At 37.5% G+C, this 25,771-nt stretch overlaps 1 protein-coding gene across 2 annotated transcripts in view; it reads left to right on the top strand.

The window, feature by feature from the left end:
• Positions 1 to 25,426, top strand: part of RNF182 (ring finger protein 182) — a 68,834-nt gene extending 43,408 nt beyond the window's left edge. For both annotated transcript variants that reach the window (XM_053603521.1, XM_053603520.1), the window contains exon 2: positions 22,301 to 25,426. In XM_053603521.1, coding sequence (XP_053459496.1) covers positions 22,525 to 23,268 — 744 coding nt within the window. In that variant the 5' untranslated portion in view covers positions 22,301 to 22,524 and the 3' untranslated portion in view covers positions 23,269 to 25,426. The remainder of the gene's footprint in view (positions 1 to 22,300) is intronic.
• Positions 25,427 to 25,771: the final 345 nt, after the last annotated feature.

Below are 25,771 nucleotides of genomic sequence, written 5' to 3'. Positions count from 1 at the left end.
ACGAATCCTATGTACTCAATTTTGATATGAGGACAATTAATGACAATTATGGTTATGGGAGGGAACAGAAAGAGGGAAGGAGGTGGGTGGGGCCTTGGTGTGTATCACACTTTATGGGGGCAAGACATGATTGCAAGAGGGACTTTACCTAACAATTGCAATCAGTGTAACCTGGCTTATTGTACCCTCAATGAATCCCCAACAATAAAAAAAAAAAAAAAAGGAAAAATCCTTCATTGTAGGGAGAAAAAATAAAGCAGTGCTAAAGGGAGAAAATAAAAAAAAAAAAATGGAGACTTCATATCCTTCGTATTAACCTGGATGGAAGTGGAAGACATTATTCTTAGTAAAGCATCACAAGAATGGAGAAGCATGAATCCTATGTACTCAATTTTGATATGAGGACAATTAATGGCAATTAAGGTTATGGGGGGGAGGAAAAGCAGAAAGAGGGACGGAGGGAGGGGGGTAGGGCCTTGGTCTGTGTCACACTTTATGGGGGCAAGACATGATTGCAAGAGGGACTTTACCTAACAATTGCAATCAGTGTAACCTGGCTTATTGTACCCTCAATGAATCCCCAATAATAAAAAAAAAAAAAAAAAAAGAAAGCAAGAAAATATGTAAAGTTGATGGATACATTTAGTACCTTGGTTGTGATGGTATCCCAGGTGTACGTATACATTCAAATGCCAATTGTGTAAAATTTTTGTCAATTATAGATCAATAAAGCTTTTTGTTAAACAAAACAAACAAACAAAAAAAGAAATAGCTGAGGATGTTAACAAATGGAAAAACATACCATGCTCATGGCTGGGAAGAATCAACATTGTTAGAATGTCCATACTACCAAAGCAATATACAATTTTAATGCAATCCCTATTAAAGTTCCACTGTCATACTTTAAAGATCTTGAAAAAATAATACTTCGTTTTATATGAAATCAGATAAAACCTCGAATAGCCAAGACATTACTCAGAAATAAAAACAAAGCAGGAGGAATCACACTACCAGACTTCAGACTATACTATAAATTGATAGTGATCAAAACAGCATGGTACTGGCACAAAAACAGAGAGGTAGATGTGTGGAACAGAATAGAGAACCAAGAGAAACATTCAGTGGGGAAAAGATTTTCTATTTAACAAATGGTGCTGGGTGAACTGGCTGGCAACCTGTAGAAGACTGAAACTGGACCCACACCTCTCACCATTAACTAAGATAGACTCTCACTGGATTAAAGATTTAAACTTAAGACATGAAACTATAAAAATACTAGAAGAAAGTGCAGGGAAAACTCTTGAAGAAATCGGCCTGGGGGAATATTTTATGAGAAGGACCCCTGGGCAATTGAAGCAGCTTCAAAAATACACTGCTGGGGCCTGATCAAACTAAAAAGCTTCTGCACAGCCAAGAACATAGTAAGTAAAGCAAGCAGACAGCCCTCAGAATGGGAGAAGATAATTGCAGTTTATGTCTCCGACAGAAGTTTAATAACCAGAATCCACAGAGAACTCAAAACATATTAGCAAGAAAAGAACAAGTGATCCCATCGCAGGCTGGGCAAGGGACTTGAAGAGAAACTTCTCTGAAGAAGACAGGTGCAGAGCCTACAGACATATGAAAAAAAGCTCATCATCCTTAATCATCAGAGAAATGCAAATCAAAGCTACTTTGAGATATCATCTAACTCCAGTAAGATTAGTCCATATCACAAAATCCCAAGACCAGAGATAGTGGCATGGATGTGGAGAAAAGGGAACACTTCTACACTGTTTGTGGGAATGCAAACTTATACGTTCCTTTTGGAAAGATGTTTGGAGAACACTTAGAGATCTAAAAATAGACCTACCATTCACTCTTACAATTCCTCTACCAGGTATATATCCAGAAGACCAAAGATCACCTTATAACAAAGATATTTGTACCAGAATGTTTATTGCAGCCCAATTCATAATTTCTAAGTAATGGAAAAAGCCGAAGTGCCCATCGAGCCGTGAATGGATTAATAAATTGTGGTATATTTACACCATGGAATATTATGCAGTCTTAAAGAAAGTTGGAGCCTTTACCTCTTTCATGTTTACATGGATGGAGCTGGAACATATTTTTCTTAGCCAAGTATCTCAAGAATGGAAGAAAAAGTATCCAATGTACTCAGCCCTAGTATGAAACTAATTTATAGCTTTCACATGAAAGGTATAACCCAATTATAGCTCAAGAATATGGCAAAAGGGGAAAGGGAGGCGAGAGGGGAGGATGGGTAGAGGGAGGATAATCGGTGGGACCACACCTACAGTGCATCTTATAAGGGTACATGTGAAATTTATTAAATGTAGAATATAAATGTCTTAAAACAGTAACTAAGAAAATGCCAGGAAGGCTATGTTAACCAGTGTGATGAAAATATTTCAAATTGTAAATAAAACCAGCACAATGTACCCCATGATTGCATTAATGTACACAGCTATGATTTAATAAAAAAGAAAAAAGAACAATAAAGGTAAAAATCTTTTTCCCATTATTAATTGAAGCATTCCTTTAATTGGATTGGTCACAGTTTGCTGAGTCAGAGTACAGTTAGACCTTAGAAAATAGAAATATATTTTATTTCATGAGGTGTTTCAGCCATTTTAAGTAATTAATGTTATAGAGGAGTTGATGTATTCTTTAGAATTATGGGAAGTGAACAAAATAGTTTCAGGAGTGATAAAATGGAAAAGCATTTTGGTTTGTGATTTTTCTTTTCAGAATAACTTTTTTAAAAATAATCTTTCTAACCTTTAGCAGATTTATAATTTTGAGAATGTTGTGAATATTGAGATATTAGTGTGATAACTATTTTGCTTAGTATATGAGGAAATACTTAAAGAAAAAAGCCTTAAGGGCAAAGTATATCTCCTCAGGTTGATGTCTGGACATTGCAAAGAAACAATCCTATGGGAATTTTGTCCTCTGAATTTTATGGGTAGATATCTTTGATGAGTTTAAAACCTAAAGGTGATTGTGGGAAATATTTATCAAATTGGGGATTTAAATGATGAAGAATGGAATTTATATATAAGTGGGGGTTACACAGTGTGTTCACTTTGTGAAAATTCATTGCACTTATACATTTCTGATTTGTATGCTTTTCTGCATATATGTATGTTATGCTATAATAAAATTGTTCATTTAAAGGAAAAAAGGTTTGGAATTTATTCATTTTGTTATTGTGTATTGAGGGCTTCCCAGATGCTATGACTTACAAATTTTTGTTACATATTATATTTTATATTAAGGATTTCTTGGGAAGTTTAGCTGATTGAATATTTCCAAATTTTGGAGTATTAAATTAAAAATCTAAGTTATAAAATGTATAGCTTCCAAGAATATTTATCAAGACAAAGGGCTGCTTCATCACACTTAGAAGGGTGTGGGGAACCCTCACAGGCGGTGGGCGTGGGAAGAGTTTTGGAGATATTTCAGTGCATTTATTTACATGACAACTATTTATTGAATATCTACTCTATGCTGGTTTATGACAGGTGCTTGTATTGTAGTGGTAAGCAACATGTCAGTAGTTCTTGTTGTCTTAGAATTTACATTGTAGTAGAGGAAATTGACAAAAAATTATTTAAATTGGACTTGTGGAAGTTGTTGAAGGAAGTAAACAGGATGCTATAATAGAAAATAAAGTGTAAGGGATGTTGAAAAAGATGTAATTACGGAAGTCCTCCTTGAGGACTTTCTATTTGAAATGTGCTGTGGTTTGGACGCTTGTCCCTTCCAACTTCATGTTGAAATTTGATTCCTAAAGTTGGAGGTGGCACCTCATGGGAGGTGTTTAGGTTTTTGGGGATGAGGGAGTTCTGTCTCTATTAGTTCCCTCCAGTGCTCGGTGTTAAAAAGAGTGTGGTACTTTCCCCCTAGCCATTTCCTTCCTTCTCACCAGGTGATCTCTGTACACACTGTGGTTGGAGGCAGCCTGAGGCCCTTCCCAGATGTAGATGCCCAATCTTGAGCTTTCCAGCCATCAGACTTATGAGCAAATTAACTTTTTTTCTTTATCATTTATCCAGCCTCCCTTCCTTTATAGCAACAGAAAATGGACTAAAACAAGATCTATAAGAAGGAATGAGTTTATTATGACATTTTATACTGAGGGAATGGCCAGAAGCTTTAGAGTTTGGATTGTTCATTGAACTCAACAAAGGCCAAATGTGGCAGTGGTTCACATTGGGGTTGGAGAGAAGGTGGAGGCTATTACCTTGCTGTATAGAACTTAGATTTCAATCTCTATATAACAGAAAACTATTGAAGTGTTATAAGCAGATGATAGATATAATCCAGTTTACATTTTTAGAGGCTTGATTTTGGCTGTTACAAGGAAAGTAGTTTATAGTGGGACAAGATTAAAAGCATGAAGATAAATTAGGCAATTTATTAATGAGGAAGATCAAAATGTGGATTAAGATGTTGGTAATGGAGAAGGGGTGAAGCTGGAATACTGCGGACATATGTTGGAGGAAGAATTGGCTGACTTGATTGGATGTGAGGAATGTAGTGTCATATAGCATCAAAGATGACTCCTACATTTTGGCCTGAAGGACTGAGATAAGGCTGGTGTCATTTATTAAAATGGGAAAACTGTGTGAGAAACAAGTTGGGTGGAGGTGAGAGGCGAGGAACAAAACTTCGGTCTTAGATGTGATAAATTGACATGTTTATGGTAAAGAAGAACTCAAGGGAAGGGATGGGCTACAGAAATGACTAAGTGCAGTCAGTATTTGATGATATTGAAAGATATTGGAGTAGATGAAATAATCCGTGGAAAACAGAGAAGGAACAGTTGCTGGAGATGAAGGGCCTAGGTGCGCCATCATTGAGAGATCCACTAAAAGAGGAGAATGGGTGGTCAGTGAGGTAGGAGGAAAACTGGGAAAGTCTGATGATGTGGAAGCTGCGAGAACACAGTTTCAAGAGGAGTGGGTAGTTACTGCGAAATGGGTAGTGAAACAAGGGGAGGGCAGAAAAGGATCCATTTGCCTTTACAATCTTGATTGTGTTGGCATCCCTAGCACCTTGCACGTAGACTGACACGTAATAGGCATTAAGAAAATACTGTTTCAGTAAAAAAGAGGTAACAATTCTATCACTGGGCAAGAGACATGAAGACAGGCAAATGGCTAACATATGAAAAAATGCTCATTGTCCCTAATCATCAGAGAAATGCAAATCAAAACCACTCTGAAATAATCACCTAACCTCAGTAAGACTAGTCCACATCACAAAATTCCAAAGTTGCAGATGCTGGTGCAGATGTGGAGAGAGGGGAACACTTTAACATTACACTGTTGGTGGGACTGCAAACTAATACAGCCTCTTTGGGAATAATTACGGAGAATCCTCAAAGAACTCAAGTGAGAGCTGCCCTCTCACTACTAGGCATCTACTCAGAAGAAAAAAAAATCATTTTATCATAAGGACATATGCACTAGATTGTTTATTGCGACTTAGTTTATAATTGCAAAGACATAGAAACAACCTAAATGCCCATCAACTCAGGAATGGATTAACAAACTGTGGTATATGCATACCATAGAATACTATTTAGCCATAAAAAGATGGTGACTTCACATCTTTTGTTTTAACCTGGATGGAGTTGAAACACATTTTTCTCAGTAATGTATCACAAGAATGGAAAAGCAAATATCCCAGTGTACTCAATACTAATATGAAGCCAGTAGACCATCTAGTTCATGCCCACATAGGAGAAAAACTCAATTCAAGTTGGGAGAGGGGGAACGAAAGAAAAGGGAGGCAGGGATTTGGGGTGCTCCCACTGAATTGGCACATTGTGGGGGTGTGCCCTTTTGGGTGTTCTGCACCCAAAAGGGCACAACTTTTGGGTGCAGAACATAATTATAGGAGGGACCCTACCTAACAAATTTAAATATTTTGATTTGGTTGTTTACATTAACCCGAAACAAAAGAAAAATATTGTTGAGTAATTATATGAGAGTGATAGTATCAAAAGAGGACTACATCTTGAGTCTATCAACAATTAAAACCATACTGTTCTTTTATGTGAAGGTGACTTTTGTATCTACCACCAGTATATTGATGAAGGACAACCTGCGATTTTCAGCCATGGCTTCAGAAGTATCATCATGTATTGTTTTGACCAATGAATCAGTTACCTCTGTCTTCCAAAAGAAAGACAAGAACTGTAGACAGTGGTTTTGAAGGATAGAAAATGTGTGTGTGTGTGTGTGTGTGTGTGGTATATGTTTTATTTCGTGATGCGTGCATCAAAATAGTTAACCTGCTTCTACCTAAGTTTGAAATTGTTAATTTCTAGTTTAGACATTTTATTTTTTTCTTGCTAACGTTAGAGTTTTATTAAACTGTGGCCAAGGGAAATTAGGGAGGAAGGAATTAATAGGAAAGAGATTAGTCTAATGGGAAAGGGCTCAGTCATTTTTAATAAATGTAATTTTTAGGCCATATTTCTATCAACCCAGGATCTTCTTAAAATATATCTTTGCCTCTTCCAAGAGCAAGGTACTGAGTACACATTCTAAACTTAAAAGACATATATCATTTTTGGTGTTCTGTGTAGATAGTATAAAAAAAAGAAAAACAATAACATTTGTCTCTCAACTCATTAGGTGGAAGAAATTATTACACTATTGCAAAATTGGTATATATATGCTCTATTTTCTTTTTACTATCTGGTGTATCTATACACAGAAAACCTGTCTTCCTTCTGATACTGTGTTCAATGCATGTTCTATTCACTGCCAGTTCAGAATACTGAAATACATTCAAAATATCAATGAGTAAATAACTATTAAATTTCTGGTAGCATCCTTATAGTACTTATTTATGTACAATATACCTAAATAATTTCATTGAATCTTCACAATTTTGTGAGGCAAGTGTTAACCTCTTACTCTGAGATCAGGTAACCAGTCAGTTTGACACAAGTCCCAGATCTGGGTCTCCTGACTTAAGATCCTATGTGCTTCTATTTCAAGATTGCCTGCAGGTGGTGGTCATACTTCTGGCTCCACACCCAGGTTCCTGAGGAAAGCAGATGAAGACACATGGACACCAAGTGGGGACTACTTATTTTTTCTCCCTCATTTCTGGACATTGATTCGTTTAAAATTGCTGGCAAACAGCACATCATAAATGACTACTCCACATATATAAATAGTGGCTTTTGTTCCAAAATTAATAACCTAGATTTCTAGATCATTACCTTGGCTGTATCTTAATAAATAGATTATGATTCCCCATCAAATTAAGTTGCATGGTCTTGGAGGAGCAGTGAAATAAGAGTTTTAATTTCTGGAGGAGGCTTTCTGGAATTGGCCCTTATGCTGTCAAGCAACATTAGAAGTTATTGATATTGCAAGTTAAATTCTTTTAGTGTCAGCTGTTGGTCCTTCAAAAATGAGTGCTTGGCATCTGTTGAGCCTATTCTCTTAGAGTTTTCTAAGTTGGAATCTTGTATTGCTTTAAATGAAAACGTGTAGTAAAACCCTCAATTCTGAGACTATCACCTATACAAAGTTCAAATACTATTAATGTCCTTTAAGGGAGAATTGTAACAATTGGGACTGAGACCAGCATATTATTATGATTAACAGTAACGTGAGTCTTTCAAGTGCTAAGTGGTAGTCAACTTCTGAATCTCTAGGTGGAAAAATTGGGCTTTCTTGGAAGTAGGTGTCACATTTGTTGTTTAAGCTTAATTCGAGACTTGTACCATAAATAATAAGTAGAGTTTTGTGAATGAGTAACTTGGCATCAGAGAGATAGCAAATGTATATAATTTATAAATAGCTCAGCTTAGAAACCAGTGTTCTGCCTTGCTGGTCACAAAGAAGAATGATGTTACAAGAATCTCTCACATATTTTAGGGGATAGAGCTATTAGTCAGAGAGTTTAGGACATCATAAAAACTGATGATAAAGAAATGAAAATGTCTGGAGAGTGATGCGTCATTTTGCACAAAAATAAATTGAACATAAAGGTCCGTATTTAGCGAATCTCTAAAACAGAAACCATAGATAATGAATGTAACAGTACCTTAACTCGTATCAGTTTTCTTGTTAGAGTCTTTTAAAATATATTATATTGTCTACTCATCTAGAGAGTGATGTTTATTTATCATATTTATTTTCCAGGATGGAAGGAGGAATGTCTAGGAAATGAGAGTTTAAACTTGCCTATAGTCTTTTTTGTTTCTTGAGATAAGAGTCTTGCTTTTTTGCTCCATTTAGAGTGCAACCTCACTCACAGCAACCTCAAACTCAAACTCTTGGGCTTACGCCATCCTCCTGCCTCTGCCTCCCAAATAGCTGGAACTACAGGTGTGTACCCCTAGGCCTGGATAATTTTTTCTATTTTTTTAGTAGAGACAGGATCTTGCTCTTGCTCTGGCTGCCCTCAAACTCCTGACCTCAGGTGATTCTCTTGGCTGGGCCAGAATGCTGGGATTATAGGTGTGAGCCACTGTGCTTGGGATTACAGGTGTGAGGCATTGTGCTTGGCCTACAGTTGTCTTTTTATAAGGGGAAAAATATAACCTGTCCTGTTAATGCCAAATTAAAATGGCAGATGCACTTTGTGAACATTATTTAGTCAAAATGAAACCTGTATTTGAAATATTTGAATGAAGTTAAACTCACTCTAAGATGTATGAAATAAATTCATGTGGACAACGGAATATTACACAGTATAGAACAGTGGTTCTCAACTTTCCTAATGCCGCAGACCTTTAATACAGTTCCTGTGGGTCGTGACCCATAGGCTGAGAACCACTGGTATAGAGGATAAAGCCCTGGGTAAGCAAATAATGGGATCACAGTGATGATTCTGGTTTTTCTGAGCTCTATTATATTTTAGTTCCTTTTGTCCTGACTTCTTATGTAATCTTGGGAAAAATGCTTAACTTTCATGGATATTCAGGTATCTGTTAAGTAGAAATTATAATCGTCTCTCACTATGATGGAGGGTATACAGTATTTCCAAAATTTATGAGATTTGTCTCCTTTAGAGATTCTTAATTAGCAACAGTTATAATAAAAATTTTTAAAAAAAGTTTTTTTTTTTTTGAGACAGAGCCTCAAGCCATCGCCCCTGGGTAGAGTGCCGTGGTGTCACAGCTCACAGCAACCTAACTCCTGGGCTTAAGTGATTCTCTTGCCTCAGCCTCCCAAGTAGCTGGGACTATAGGCACCCGCCACAACACCTGGCTATTTTTTTTTGGTTGTAGTTGTCCTTGCTGTTTGGCAGGCCCAGGCTGGATTTGAACCTTCTAGCTCTGGTGTATGTGTCTGGTGCCTTAGCCATTTGAGCTACAAGTGCTGAGCCAAAATTAAAATTTTATGCATGGAAGGATATGCAGAAATTTTGGCCAATAATTTTTAAAACAAACAAAAATTGTAAGAGCTTCAAAGAAAATCTTTTAGGTAGGAATAATACTTACTGGTAAATATAGAAAATAATTATCTTTGGATAATTATTTTGGATAAGAGATTAGCTTTGGATTAGTTTGGAAAGAGATGGTTTAGCAAGTTATTTTGGTTATCTATTGTTTTAAAATTTAATGGCTTTAAATAACAGTCATTTGTTAGCTTGTAAATCTGGATCAGCATTTTCTACTGGGGTCAGTACAACTGATTCTTCTACTGGTCTGTCTTGGGATCGGTCATTCAAATAGGTGCTGTCCTGGGTGGTTCATTTGAATCTGGATGGTCTGTGATGGTCTCTTTCACTTGACTGGTGTTGCTGCTGGCTTTTGTCTGGGCTTCTCTCTCTCTTTCTGATTTTTTATTTTCAGGGAGACTAGTCTGGGCTTCTTCACATGGAAGTCTCAGGTGTCCAAAAGGGCTAAAGCAGAAACTACAGGGCACCTTGAGGGCATGAGGTTGAGGCAACTTCTTTCTGTTTGTCAAAGCATGTCACAGGCCAGGATTTAAAGGGTGGGGAAACAGATTGATGGGTTGAGAAGAAAGTCACAATGCAAATGCTGTTTGTACAGGCTGTGGAGAATTATTATTGCCTTATTTGCACACAACTTACAACACATAAGCGGGGATAAGGTAAAGAATTAGGTAATATAGTTTACTAGTAATTTTAAAATTTAACATAGAAGAGTTATATCATGAAAAAGGAGTGAAGATGACCCTAAACAGTTCAAGATATAAATAGGAAAGACTCAAGACAGTTTAAGTTTTAAAAAACATATGTATACATTTTTGGAATGGAAAAATATAGAGAATTCTTATGAATGGCTTTTTGATATAACTGATAAAGTAGAAATACACTGTGAATTAAGAGGTAGAACTTAGGAAAGATAGCCAATAGAAAAGTAAAATGATTCTTACATCTTCAGGTATTCAGTTTATGGATTCTTGGGATCAAATGGTTTTCTATAAAAGAGAGAAAGCAAAAGAATTTACAAAAGGGAGAATTCTAAAACAGGAATTTTTAAGGTAGTTATGAAGTGAAGGATGAACATCATTTTGATATACATCTTTATGTAATAGTCACTGGCCATTAGTATTCCTAATGTTTCCCCCAGTTTAAACTTTTATTGCGAAATTCTCATGTTTCCCATCTGGATAAATATTTGGGGAGGGGAAATAACCCAGTAATTGTAGTTGGTGAGGATTCTGGGAAGATGGCAAGTGACAGTGGCTTGCTCTCCTGCCCCTTTCAGGTCTACTTTATCTTCCTCTTTCCTGACCCAAACCACTCCTGAGTGCAGGTGAAATCCCAAATGTGTGGAAGTTTAGGGTGGGGAGCTTTCTTCCGGGGTGGGGTTGGGCTTATGCTGAGGGCTGACGTCAGATGAGTCCCATGGGAGGATGAGAATGCATTGAACACACTGATGAGCTTCACTGCCACATGTTGGGGGTCTCCTGGGAGGAAAATTGAACATTGCCTTCACCACCTTGGGTTTGCTTGTGTGTGTGTGTGTTCCACAAGAGACCAAAGAGAAAATCAACAATTAAATTGTCTCCGAGGCTGGGTTCTAGCAGCCTGCTTGCTGTTGCATTACTAGGTCACAGCAGTGGAGACCACTGTGCCCCCCACCACTCACAGAACTATAGTTGCATGGGCTCTCAGCAATCAGACCTGAACCCCCATGATGTAACAAAGCAAAATGACGGCACCGCAGTTGGGGAGAAGGCAGTCCACGAGAACAGATAGAACGTGTGCTTAATGTGATCAAGCAGTAACCAGAGACAGATGACAATCTGACAAAAAATAGAAAGAGCACATACGGATGTAAATGCAGCCCAAGAAGACTTTCTAGAGATGAAACACGTAATTTTCCAATGAAACACTTTAGTAAATGAATCAAAGGAGATGATGATCATTCTTGAGACTTGAATGAGTAGCTTAGTTGGTCTCTCCTAGTGGGAGACTTTGAAAATACAGAACAAAAAATATAAAGGATGGAAATCATGAGAGAAAAATAGATCCAGGAAATACAACAGGTAATAATTTAAATAAATATAAAGAAACAAATTTTCTGAGCTTAAAAAATCAGGACTAGAATCTGTAAATTCAGATAGCTCCTTAAGTTCTAGGTAAGTTTGTGAGAAAAAGATATCGCTGCATATATTAGAAAAATTCTTGAATTCAGAAGTATAAGGGGTAAAAATCTGAAGAAAGAGAAAAATTACCTATCATGAAGAAGTTTCAGACCAACAGTAAATTTTTCATCTTGTGACACAGGAAACTGGAGAGTAATGGAGTAACTACCATAGACCACATGGAGCAAAACTAGCAGCCTGGAAATCCCATGCTTAGCCAAACTGTCATTTTCTCTGTCAGGAGGGAAGAAATTTATTACTATGTAAGAATTCAGAGATATCATCACCCAATTTCTGACAAAAATACTCAAGAAAATAATACCAAACAAAAGTTAACTGAACAAAAAGTTAACTGGAACCACTAGATCTTGAAGGAAGATAATAGGAGGGAAAATTTTTGAATTTGATCAGTTTCAAGTGAAAAGGAAGGAATAACTTCAAATATAATCTTTACATTAAGTGTGAATAAACTGGAAAAACTCACAAATTTTTATAATTCATTAAATGTTTTTATTGGATTAAACAATTGTTAGACTGAGTTAAAAAGCAAAATCCAGTAACATGTCATTTATGAGAAACACTTGAAACCAAGTGATTGAAGATGGAAACAAAGGATAGACAAATGTCCCAGGCCAATGCAGAGGGTTAGTAGAACTAATAATATTAGGTTTAAATTAGGTGGTATTTGAGTTAAAGGCATAAGTAGGATAAGAAAGACTTTATATAATGATTATAAGAGGTAGAGTTTTTTTTTTTTCTAAGAGGTAGAGTTTTTAAAGATAAAGCTGTATATGTAAAATTACACAGGTACTAAATCTGTTAAACAAAACTAGTAGAAATGTGGATGTAGTTATGGTGAAATACTTTAATAAACTCCTCTCATTTGTTTCAACCTGTTATAACTTTGTACATACCTTGAAGATAGAAAAATTGAATAAACAAAAAGTCTATTAAATAACTATACTAGAACTTTATACCCCTTGAATACAGAATATTCTTTTTGAAATACTTAGCAAAATTTATAATATATTTGACTACAAAGAGTAGTCAAGTAAATTCAAAGGAAAAGATATACATATATATGTGTATATATATCTTTATATGTATATATAGCTAGATTTTGGTTCTCTGATTACAATCCATTAATATTAGAAATAAACAACAGAAGGTAGTAAAAAGGAATCTTTACTATTTAGAAATCAAAAGTTATGTCCAGGTAGGGTTTATTCCAGGAATATAAATTAAAGAAGTCAATAATAGGAGTATAGTCTATTCTACAAGCTATGGGATAGATAGTGGAAAGTTTACAGCCCTTAAATATTTTTGTTATTTAAGAATAATGACAAAATGAATTCTTACTATGAAATGAGGAAAAAGAAAAAACAAAATGAACTAAAATAAATTAGAAGAAATAATGAAGATAAAAGTAGAACCTAAGGAAATAAAAAATAATAGCAAGGATAAGTATGTATAATAACTGGTTCAATAAAGTACAATAAAATAGATACAAAGATTTGTGTCAGATTAGGAAATTAATAAAGAGTAAAAAACGTGGAAGACTAGAGAAATGTAATCAGAGATATAGGAATGATGCAAACAAGATAACAAAGAATCTATTCAGCTCTATGGCAATGAATTTGAAAAACCAAAAGAAATGGATTTTTTTCTTTGCTAAATACAAATGTCTAAAAGTGACTAAGGATGTAAAGGAAAATTTGAATAGGACAGTAAGCACAAAAGAGATGGAAACGTGATTAAAGACCTACCATTGAAAATGGTAATGGGATTATATGGGATTATAGTTGAGTATTATGTAACTTTTCACAAACAACTTATTTTGTCATTATTTAAACTGTTTGTGAAGAAGATGAAAAGTCCCTGATTAATTTACAAAATAGGCGTACATTTAATACCAAAACCTGACACAGCACAAAAATGTCTAGAAATCAATTTAATTTTGAGTGTGGATCCAGAGATTCTAAATAAAATATTTTGTATATTTCTATATTGTGTATTTGAGAACCCAGTAATGTCCAGGTAGGGTTTATTACAGGAATACAAATGAAAGTTAGAAAACCACATGATCACATCCGTAGATGTTGAAATTAGTAAAATGTATAGACACTACTAATGAAAACTATAAGAGAAAGGTAGAAAGAAACCAACCCTTTAGGTTGGCAAAAACGTAAAAGTTTAGTGATTATTGATGGTAGAGAGAGGAAAAAAAATTGTTCTCTTAAAGAAACAGACACATCCACGTGTAAGGATATGTATTACAAGGTTGTGTTTTACAGTAGTGTTCGCTCTGGGGGGAAAATGAAGATAAATGAATGCTCAGCAGGAGAGGAATGGTTAGATATATTACAGTACAGCCAAATGGTGAAATGTGCAGTGGTTATAAAAAGGAATTTAGGGCTTTATCAGTTGAATTGAGTTTTTTTTCTTTTTTGGAGACACAGTCTCACCGTGTCACCCTCGATAGAGTGCTGTGGTGTCATAGCTCACAGCAGCCTCAAACTCTTGGGCTTAAGCGATTTTCTTGCCTCAGCCTTCCAAGTAGCTGGGACTATAGGCACCCGCCACAATGCCCGGCTGTTTTTTTATTGCAGTTGTCATTGTTGTTTAGCTGGCCCTGGCTGGGTTCGAACCTGCCAGCCTGGGTGTATGTGGCTGGTGCCCTACCCATTGAGCTATAGGCAATGCCAAATTGAGAGATTTTAATGAGTTATTACTAAGTAGGAAAAGCAAGGTATTGAAAACTGAGTAAAATATACTATTTAATAACAAGAAATAGACAAAGATTGTGTTTATTTGTGTCTTTACAATTAAATACCCATGGAGATACAAAGACACTCTTCAAGTTATGATGAGGGTTATGTCCTGAAACCTACTGAAAATTGAAAATACTGTTAAGTTGAAAATACATTTGATACACCTACCCTGCTGACCATCATAATTTAGCCTACTTTAAATGTGCATGGGACACTTACCTTAGCTTACAGTTGGGCAAAATCATCTAACAGAAAGCCTCTTTAAAGTGCAGGGAAAACTCTTGAAGGAATCGGCCTGGGTGAATGTTTTATGAGGAGGACTCCCCAAGCAATTGAAGCAGTATAAAAAATACACTACTGGGACCTGATCAAACTAAAAAGCTTCTGCATAGCCAAGAACATAGTAAGTAAAGTAAGCAGACAGCCCTCAGAATGGGAGAAAATATTTGCAGGTTATACCTCTGATAAAGGTCTAATAACCAGAATCCACAGAGAACTGAAACTCATTAGCAAGAAAAGAACACGTGATCCCATCTCAGGGTGGGCAAGGGACTTGAAGAGAAACTTCTCTGAAGAAGACAGACGCACGATCTACAAACACATGAAAAAAAGCTCATCACCCTTAATCATCAGAGAAATGCAAATCAAAACTACTTTGAGATATCACCTAACCCCAGTAAGAGTAGCCCACATAACAAAATCCCAAAACCAGAAATGTTGGCGTGGATGTTGGCGAGAAACATCCCAAAACCAGAAACATCCCAAAACATCCCAAAATCCAAAACATCCAAAACATCCCAAAATCCCAAAACCAGAAATGTTGGCGAGAAAAGGGCGCACTTTTACACTGCTGGTTGGTATGCACACTAATACGGTCCTTCTGGAAGGATGTTTGGAGAATACTTAGAGACCTAAAAATAGACCTGCCATTCGATCCTATAATTCTTTTACTAGGTTTATACCCAGAAGACCAAAAATCACAGTATAACAAAGACATCTGTACCAGAATGTTTATTGCAGCCCAATTCATAATTGCTAAGTCATGGAAGAAGCCCAAGTGCCCATGGACCTACAAATGGACCAGCAAATTGTGGTACATGTATACCATGGAATATTATGCAGCCTTAAAGAAAGATGGAGACTTTACCTCTTTCATGTTTACATGGATGGAGCTGGAACATATTCTTCTTAGCAAAGTATCTCAGGAATGGAAGAAAAAGTATCCAGTGTACTCAGCCCTACTATGAAGCTAAATTATAGCTTTCACATGAAGGCTATAACCCAACTATAGCACAAGACTATGAGGAAAGGGCCAAGGAAGGGGAAGGGAGGGGGGAGGTTTGGGTAGAGGGAGGGCAATGGGTGGGGCCACACCTATGGTGCATCTTAGAATGGGTACAGGCGAAACTTACTAAAGGCAGAATACAAATGTCTACATACAATAACTAAGAAAATGCCATGAAGGTGACGTTGAACAGTTTGATGAGCATATTTCAGATTGTATATGAAACCAGCACATTGTACCCCTTGATTGCACTAATGTACACAGCTATGATTTAACAATAATAAAAAAAAAGGAGTGAAGTGCTTGTATCTGGTATGACATGGATAAACCCTGAAAACATGCTTCATGAAAGCAGTTGGACACAAAGGCCATGCACAGGTGCCACTTTGATGAGCTGTCCAGAACAGGTGAATCTGTGCAGACAAGGCTGGGAGTGGCTCCCAAGGCTGGGAGGCGGGAGGGCCTGTGAATAGGGCGTCATTGCTAGAGGGCATGGGGTTTCTTTTTTGGAGTCATTAAAATGTTCTAAAATTAAGAAAAAAAAAAATAAAGTGTTGAATGTCTCATGTAACTTACTGAATACTGAAAGTGAAAAACAGAATGGTTTTATGGGTACTCGAAACACAGATTCTACTGGACATTTATGGCTTTTGCATCATTGTAAAGTTGAAAAATCATGAAGTTGAAACATTGTAAGTTGGGGACTATCTGTATGTAGAAGAAGACATACCAGGTAGTTAATACAGCTTCCTGGGGTGGGTTGCAGGGGGAAGGGGTGGCAATCAAGCTGATACCTCTGGAGGAGGGAAGAATCAAATAAAAAAGAACCACACACAAAGATCACTAATAAATGACAATATTCATGATGACTTTTGTGTATTTATGTATGTGTGTGTGCTCACACATGTGTATGCACATGTGCAAATCAAATCTTGAAAGTAGGGAATGCTTATTGCTTTTTGTTCAATTATTTATTTATAGTTTCTCTAGTACTAAGTAAAAGCAATGAATTCTCACCATCCACAGCATGGTAACTATATTAGGGCTTTTTGGGTGGTAAATAACAGAAATCCAAGTGAAAACTAGTGTAAACTAAAAGTGGGGTTTATTGGCTCACAGAAGCCTTCATACATCATTGTATCTAAAAACTTGCTCTGTTAGGGTCTCATCAGGCATGTCACTGTTTTTTGCCCTCTGCCTGCATCTTTGCCTCTGCTTTCCTTTACTTCTCTTTATATTATTTGCTTTATTCTTTTTTATTCTCTCTCTTGAGGGCATGGTAGTTTCTTGATAAACCTTCTTCTGGTTCTGTGCCCTCTCCTTTGGTCCCTGGCTTGTCCCTCCCTCTTCAAGCTTCAGATATAAAAAGCTCTAGGCAGGAGCTTGGACAGGGCTGGTTTGGGTCACATGCCCATCAGACTAATCCTTGTACGCAGCTGAATAGTAGACAGCTGTCATCAGCCAGGCCTGAGGGTCCCAAGTCCACAGCTTCGGGGAGAAGGGAGGTCCTGCCATTAGCACAGCTCAGCCATAATAATGTGACTTGAGTGTGTGGGGAGCAGCACCCCAGGAAGCAGGGACAGTTGAGAAGGGAGTGATGCGATCTAAAGGAGTTAAAGATATTAGGTAGACACAAACATCACATGTCCACAGGAGGGATTTTGCTTCAAAATATAAGCCAAGTTCGCATCTTCACTGTCAAAGGAATTAAGTAGCGGAGTTAAGTGGATTTGAGTCAAATAGCTAAGTGTTGTACATTTAGGGCAGTGAACATAATCATTTGTTCAGAAGTCCAGGAGCTTAAGTTGATTTATGAGAATTACAGCAGGTAATTATCCATTTCTGTAGTCTTACCCACAGATGATTTGTGAAAGAATTAAAGACTGTTAAGTGGTTAGTAGGGAATACCAGCTTCGTATATGTGAAAATTTATGTATTTTTCTGGGAAAAAGAAACCTATTCATTTTTATTTTTAAGGCAGTTTTACTGTACCAGATTTTTTCCCCAGTGAGACATAGTTTTAAAGCTTTGTCTCTTCGAGGAATGCTCTAGACTTACTCATCCCAGAGATCCCATCCATTTTTTCCCTTTTATTGATATGTAATTTAATCCCTCGTATTAAGGGATACAAGTGAGTGTTTGTTACATGCAAAAGAATGTGTAATAATCAAGTCAGGGTAATTGGGTTGCCCATCACCTTCTGTGTTTATCATTTTTAGGTATTGGTATCATTTCAAATCTCTTCTAGTTACTGTGAAACACCTATAATTGGTTGCTAAGGATAGGTACCCTGGTCTGCTATCAAACATTAGAACTTGTTTCTTCCATCTAACTTATGTTTATACCCATAAGCAACTTTTCTTCCCCTCCCCTTTCCCCACACATCCTCCCCACACTCTGGTATCTGTCATTCTGTTCTCTGTGCCATGAGATCAAGTGTTTTAGCTCCCACATGTGAGTGAGAACCTGTGGTATTTGTCTTTCTGTGCCTGGCTTATTTCAACTTAATACAGGGTGTCCATCAAGTTCATGTGCAATTTAAAGTAGTTTAACAGTAAATTGCATGCAAACTTGATGGACACCCTGTATAAGGACCCCTGTTTGTAGCCATAGGTTGGAAGTGACATAGTTTCATTCTTTTTTATTGCCAGGTAGTAGTCCTTTCTGTCTGTGCACCACATTTTCTTCATGCATTTGTTTGTTGACGGGCACTTAGGTTGACTACTATGCTTATCTTGGCTACTGTGAATAAAGCTGCTATAAACATGTGAATGCAGGTGTTTCTTTAATAATGCAGACTGATTTCTTTTCCTTCAGATAGTTACCCAGGAGTGGGAATGTAGAATCATATAGTATTTCTAGTTTTAGTTTTTTCAGAAATCTCCATAGTTTTTTCCATAGCGGTGGTAGTAATTACTTCCCCACCAACAGTACTGATTTATAGTAATGCCTGATATTAAGGTGATAGATGATCAACTGACACTTCAATTTTGTGAAAAAAAAATTAATAGACTTGCCTACAGATTGTATAGAAAAAATAAGTTGCTTCAAAATATCTGTGACAGGGGCAGCGTCTGTGGCCCAGTGAGTAGGGCGCCAGCCCAATATACAGAGTGTGGCCGGTTCGTACCCGGCCCCGGCCAAACTGCAACCAAAAAATAGCCGGGCCTTGTGATGGGCACCTGTAGTCCCAGCTACTCAGGAGGCTGAGGCAAGAGAATCGCCTAAGCCCAAGAGCTGGATGTTGCTCTGAGCTGTGGTGCAACGGCACTCTACCGAAGGTGACAAAGTGAGACTCTGTCTCTAAAAATAAAAAAGAAAAAGAAGAAAAGAAAATATCTGTGACAGAAAAATCTATAAGATTTTTATGTATATAAAATCTGTATAAAAATAGCTAAAATATTTAGTCATAGATTCCTTGTTTCTTTTTAAACTTTTTTTTACTGTGAAAGGTAACACTAGAGCAGGAAAGTGCCCAGTGCTGTGTGATGGTATAGCATAAAGTGAACGCTCACTAAGCACCAGCCAGGTCAAGAAAGAGAACATTGTCAGCCCCTCTGCAGGCTGTGCTGGCACCTGCCCCTCTGTCCCCACAAAGGCGTCTGCTGTCCTGACTTGTAAGCTAATCACTTCCAGGCTTTTCTTCAGAGCTTTACCACTTTCTCTTGTGCTCCTTAACAGTCTAGCTTAGTTTTGCCTTCTCTTTGAACTTTATGAAAATGGACTCATATTAAGCACACTTTGGGGGGTCTGGCTTCTTTCACTCAGCGTCACGATGATTGTCCACAGCTTTTGACAGGAGTGAAGGCAGGGTAGGAATGGGCTGGAATGAGTATCTTTTAGAGGACAAATAAAACTCCAACTAATTGTAGCTCTGCAAAGTTATAAATTTTAGGTTATCGTTCAAGATCTTTGAGCAATCTTACAGTCAGTGAGATAGATAAAAACAATTTTTTCTTTAAGAGCTCTAGCAGTTGGTAGCCTTTGACAGAGGAACAATCGCTATGCTGTTTTGTGCCATTATAGAAATGCTCATGCTGGCTGCATTACCAAGGCTGTTTGCAGAGCTCAAGCCTATTAGCTGGGTCTGCCCAGAAGTGCCACTCTTAGAGGCAGAACTTGATGAAGGCCTTTCAGCTGGTGGAGTGGGTTTGCGAGAGTTGGCCTTGGAATTAGAGTAGGTACCTTTTTTAGTGGATATTTAAACATTTAGTATTTTCTTTGCATGTTATCAAGATGTTCCTTTTTTGTCTACTTATGTGACAAGAGCTTTGTTTTAAGTAATAGCTCAGTATTGTCAAGCAAATAATTTAGGTTCACAGAATTACCAGCTAGAAATTGTGGCTGCCCCAACATAGAGTGTTCCTGCTACTCTTCTAAGGGTTGGAAGCTTGGCCCAAAAATTGTGAATGTGACCAGCAAACTGTCAGATGCTGACAATATAATGTATTCTCACACATAAACCTTTTGCTGGTGTTTCTGTGTGTCTCCTCGAGCTTTCTGTACCTTGAGATGTAAAGTTGCGTAGTAAACATTGGATGTTTTACTTTCTCTTCTCTTGATGTCTTTATGTATGTGTTCACATGCTTTCTTTTCCCTCATTCACATGACTCTGCATACCTCAGTCCTTTCTACTCCATGGGGCAATTGCTGCTGCCAGTCTTACCATTATCATCAGGTTGGGTATACCTAGGTTTGGGAGGGCAGTAAGGCTGGATGGAAGGTGGCTGCAAAGAGAACATGACATGTTCCGTTTGGATGCGTTGGCTGGTGGTTGGTGTTGGCTTCCAGGAGGGTGTTCTAAGATCTCTGTGTTCAGCAGGAATGATGGGAGCTGTGAACCCCTCTGAGTTGCCCAGGCTGAGAGGCTGTTCTGTGAAGGCCACTGGGACTGGGAGTGGTGGACAGGATAGAACATCTTGTTCTTCGGCTATCATCCTGATGATGTTCATCCCACAGGAGGAAATAAATGCCAGCTTTGTGGAACCATGGGCAAGACACAGGCATGGTTTGCAGTGACACGGGTGTGTATATCCTGAACTGGGTTAGGATCAGGATAAAGAAGTTATTAGGGTGCTTGGAAGGAAAGCGGTAGAAGAGTTGATGTTTGTGTCTGTCTTTTTTTGTGTGTGATACTGGATCAGAGAGATTGGTTCATGATAGCGGTTTTGAAATACAGGCATTTATGCACAAATTCTATTTTTAAAATTCCTCCCTACATTTTTTGGCTTACCACCAAAGATTCTGATTGACTTCCTTTTGCCACCAAGTGTACATCTTGCGTGTGATACCATTATACCTTATAGAATAAGAAGTAAATTTAAAAATCAGTTAAAGACATAAATAAAAAGGAAGATAATATGCATTTATATAAGTCAACTATTTATGGTTTTTAAAATTATCCAAGCTTGGCTACCCGTGGTGTCTTCTTTATTAATACAGTATGGTCCGCAGCAATTTTTAATTTCTAGCATAGTTACACTCTGCTTCTCAGAACTGTTATGACAGTTTTCTATTATTGCTTGAGGGTGTGCTTGGAAATTCAGCTACATCTTGATGTTTTTCAAAGCAAAACATAATTGAAGTTGAATCTATTACCAAAAATACCACACAGATATTAAAGCTAAATAGAAATGATTTGCAAATTTCCTATGTTACTGCTCCCTTCCATTGTACTGATAATTGAGAACTGTGTGTATGAAATCAGTCTTCAGCCATTTGTCTAAAGTTGGTTATGGCCAGTAGTAATAATATTAAGGACTGTAGATTGTATTACACTTTCTGTTTACCGTAGAGTTACATGAAATTAAGTGAGTAGGTGAACATTGAGTATTTCTTGATAGCCATGCGTGAGTGATGAATTCTTCATATCTAGATACATAACTGTATACGTGTTTACAGTAAACTGTGTTTACTTCTTTGTCTTGGGCATTAGACTTGACTTGTTTGTAATGCTTGTATATCAGGTGTTATATGCCTCATTCTTCCTTGAGTGAATGTGTATGCATAACTATGGTTTTCAGGATGAGCATTGAAACAAAAAGTTTGAAATTGAATAGTCAAACAATAAGGGCACTTACATAACAACTTTCCTTACACTGCGAAAGTGAGAAGAGTCTGTTGTTCTACTGAAATATGCTCTCATCTCTGTCAAAGCTCTCTGAAAACACACTTTTAACATTTATCCTTAAGATTCCCTTATTTGTGTGTTCCTAAGCACTATTGAGAGTATTTAGACACCTGGTATTTACACCAGCAATCCTCCAAATTAGACAACTATTTCTGATGCATGTCCCGTTCTATTTTAAAAGAGGCCAGAATTCGTTATAAGTTTCAGAGTGAAAACATCTTGTATCTAGACTAAAATGTGCTCTAGAGCACACAGAGAGCTCTGTAGGGCACTTTGTACCGTTTGGAATTCTTAATTCCTTCCTCACTGTCGTATTTGTGGACTGAAACAGCTCAGGAGGAAGCTAACACTTTGCTTCCTGGAATGTAAATGTGTGAAAAGATGAAGGGGATTTAACTTTTATGTCCATTGCTTCTAATCCTTGAAGCTCAGAAAATTCCATAAAGCACTTTTCAAAAATGCCTTTTCCATGAACTGCTCATTATACTAGAATCTCTTTTTTTCTTTACAGACCCTTCACAAGAACCTGCACATGGCCTTTATAAATATGTGTCTGAGACAAGCATTCAATACAGAAGCTGAAAATGCCTGGAAGATTTCTTGTTTGTCTCACTGCTTTTCCAGCCCTTTTGTGTCTCTGCCTGATTTGGGTGATATGATATTCAGAGGGGCCCTTTAATTGAAGCCTTTCCTCAGTGAGACACATCTGGCGGCAGATTGGGTAGGTAATTTGAAATGGCCAGCCAGCCGCCCGAAGACACTGCGGAGTCCCAGGTCTCCGACGAGCTCGAGTGTAAGATCTGTTATAACCGATACAACCTGAAACAGAGGAAACCGAAAGTGCTGGAATGTTGTCACAGGGTTTGTGCCAAATGCCTCTACAAGATCATAGACTTTGGGGACTCCCCACAAGGCGTCATCGTCTGTCCTTTCTGCAGGTTTGAGACATGCCTGCCAGATGATGAAGTTAGCAGCCTGCCGGATGACAACAACATCCTTGTAAACTTGACTTGCGGAGGCAAAGGGAAGAAGTGCCTGCCAGAGAACCCCACCGAGCTGCTGCTGACCCCCAAGAGGCTGGCCTCTCTAGTCAGTCCTTCCCACACGTCCTCCAACTGCCTGGTCATAACCATCATGGAGGTGCAGAGAGAGAGCTCCCCATCTCTGAGCTCCACTCCCGTGGTGGAATTCTACAGGCCTGCAAGTTTCGACTCTGTCACCACTGTGTCACACAACTGGACTGTGTGGAATTGCACGTCCCTGCTTTTCCAGACATCCATCCGGGTGTTAGTGTGGTTGCTAGGTTTGCTGTACTTCAGTTCCTTGCCCTTAGGGATCTACTTACTGGTATCTAAGAAAGTCACCCTGGGGGTTGTCTTTGTCAGCCTCGTCCCTTCGAGCCTTGTTATTCTTATGGTGTATGGTTTTTGCCAATGTGTTTGTCATGAATTTCTAGACTGTATGGCACCTCCTTCTTAATCAATATGCAAAATAACAAATTCGATACACATTGCCATGTTTGAAGTAAGGTGATCTATTAGTTTCCTTTATGTTCTTTCTGGTTAGTGTTCATGACATTAACAAAGCTCTGGGCCACATGTTTGTGGTCTGTTTTTGATGAGAATGTTGATTTAATTGGTTTCCCTGTATGCTGGAAGTAAACATTTTCATTTCTACTTAGGTCTTAGCAAAAGCAAAGCTAAGACAACTCAGCCTTCATGGAGCACTGACAGCTGAGAGTCTTCTCAGAGAAAGGGCAAGGTGTCACTTGGCACTTCCAGCCAGACAGCAGGGGTGTGGTGTGTGTGTGGTAGAGGTCCGTGGGAAGTTAGCAATGAACTGATTCCTCTTTTCAGAGCCATGGTTGTTCTACGATGGCAGGTGGACATGGAAGACAGTTGCTCCGAGACACATCCATTTGCAAAGCGTGTACCCTCCCGTAGATAGTCCTAGTGTTGGAGCTCTCTGGAATCATCTTCAGGTCTTTTTCTCTTAAGTTAATGTCACTCTCTGTGGTCGGCTGTGCCTCTTGAAATGGTTGCCCCCTCTGAACATTCTGGCCAAGAGGAAACTCTTGGTTGGTTTCAGCCGAATAACTGTTCTCCCATGTTACTGGAGATAATGAAAAACGTTGAGAAGTCTTCAAGGCGGAATATGGTGGTTTATTTTCATGTTTAATTTCCTCTTTCCTCAGGCTTCTCTGAGAAGAACTGAGGTGAGTGAACTCATAAAACAGTTATTGTTCATGGAAACTTTTTGTTTGACTCTTTCCTTAAAATAGTTTTTTTTTTTTAACCATATTGCTCAATCAGTCTCACCCCTTATCAACAAGGTTGCATTTTAGATTAGTTGCTAGAAATTTATGAGGACTTCCTTTTTTCCCCATTGTATTTTAAATTCTGTTAGGATTGACTTAATCTTAAAACAGTATGGGGGGGATTGTGGCAATGAATACCCAGAAATAATTAACGTGTGGTAGAGGTCTAGCTAGCTCACAGTTTGAAGTGATGAGAACGTGAGTATTTTGTTGTACTGTACTAAGTTGTACTAAAATATAATGGTTTAGGTTTATGCGCAAGACTATGTTTTATAGTAGTCCAGGCAGAGGGTAGACAGGAGACTTGCCAGGTAATGTCCTATGTGAAAAGACCTTTCAAGAAACTATAGTGAGAGGGCAGAGTGCAGCTTAAACATGTTGCAGTCCCTATTGTCCTTAAAGTGGTTTTGGGATGGATTCAAGTTCTTATACACTTTTTTCTCAAATGAAAGAATAAGCTAGGTGACTGGAGTTAATGAACTTCTTTTCATAATGTAGGGGAAGTTGAATGTATATATTTATGAGAAAAATTGTTTAGCAGATTATAGTTTGGGAGAATAGAATGTTCACAGAAACTAGGCAACAAAAAGAAAGCATTTTAGTCTCTAAGACCCATGACTGATGACTAACATTACAATAATTGTAAGTCTTAGAAAGAGGTATTAACTAAGACTAACTTGTTTGTGATGAAATGTTTCTTGTGCGATATAGTTTCAGCAGGCCAATTCCAATATCCTTATTCAGGGAAAATTGACACTTATAACTAGAATAGCAGTTTGATTTTAATGGTGTAACTATTAAATTTGAGAATATGTATGCCTAAGCTAAGTATGATGAGGTAGTATATGTGGGATGTGGTCCAATGAATTTAAGCCCCAAGATACAGCTAAATACATTTATGGTTTCATAAAATCTAGTTTAGATAGCATTGTGAATGCAATTTCCAGAAATCCATTTGTACTTAGAGTAAATACAATGTTTAGGAGATGTTTTGTGGTTTGGATTTATATATTTATAAAGTTTTTAAAAAATGCTCATTTTGTCTGAAATGTAACATGGAATAAATTGGTGAGTCATATGGTGAGATTTCTCAAAAGCTCTGGACATGTATTTTGCTTACTTGTATAATGTCTGCAGTGCTGAATTTGTGTCTCTGTCTTGTGGCAGTCTTTTTTTTTTTAAGTTGTGGCTAAGTTAATTTGGTTTTAAAGAATTATAAATGTATGACAACAATCTCTTAGTGTTGTCGAATGAAAAAGGGACAATGATTTAATATTTTATTCACTGTGATAATGTTTTGTTTGTCTATTAAATTGTTATTATTTCCAAACTAGAAGTTTGATTTCTCTGATTCATGGCTGAAATTCAGTTATTTCTTTAGACCTCTGTTAACATTAGATAACTGCAAACATGAACTTTCAGAACCAGTGAATAAACTAATGGCTTTATCACGTGCACAAAGATTCCAGAACTTTTCAGCAGAGGAAATCTAACCCATCACACCACTAAAAGGCCCTTACACTTCTTTTTTAAACAAGGAAGAAAAATTAGGGGAAATGAAATAAAAATGTCTTTAGAAATACATTTTTTTGGTTTTGTTTTATTTCATTCTCAGGTTTTGCCTATCTGCTAAAAAACATGGCATCCAGTTTAGCAGGGGAATCA

This window comes from Nycticebus coucang, chromosome 9 (genome assembly GCF_027406575.1).
Source record: "Nycticebus coucang isolate mNycCou1 chromosome 9, mNycCou1.pri, whole genome shotgun sequence".
NCBI classification, from domain to species: domain Eukaryota; kingdom Metazoa; phylum Chordata; class Mammalia; order Primates; family Lorisidae; genus Nycticebus; species Nycticebus coucang.
Note: the sequence above shows the minus strand (reverse complement) of the source record. Positions and strands in the feature narration are given on the sequence as shown.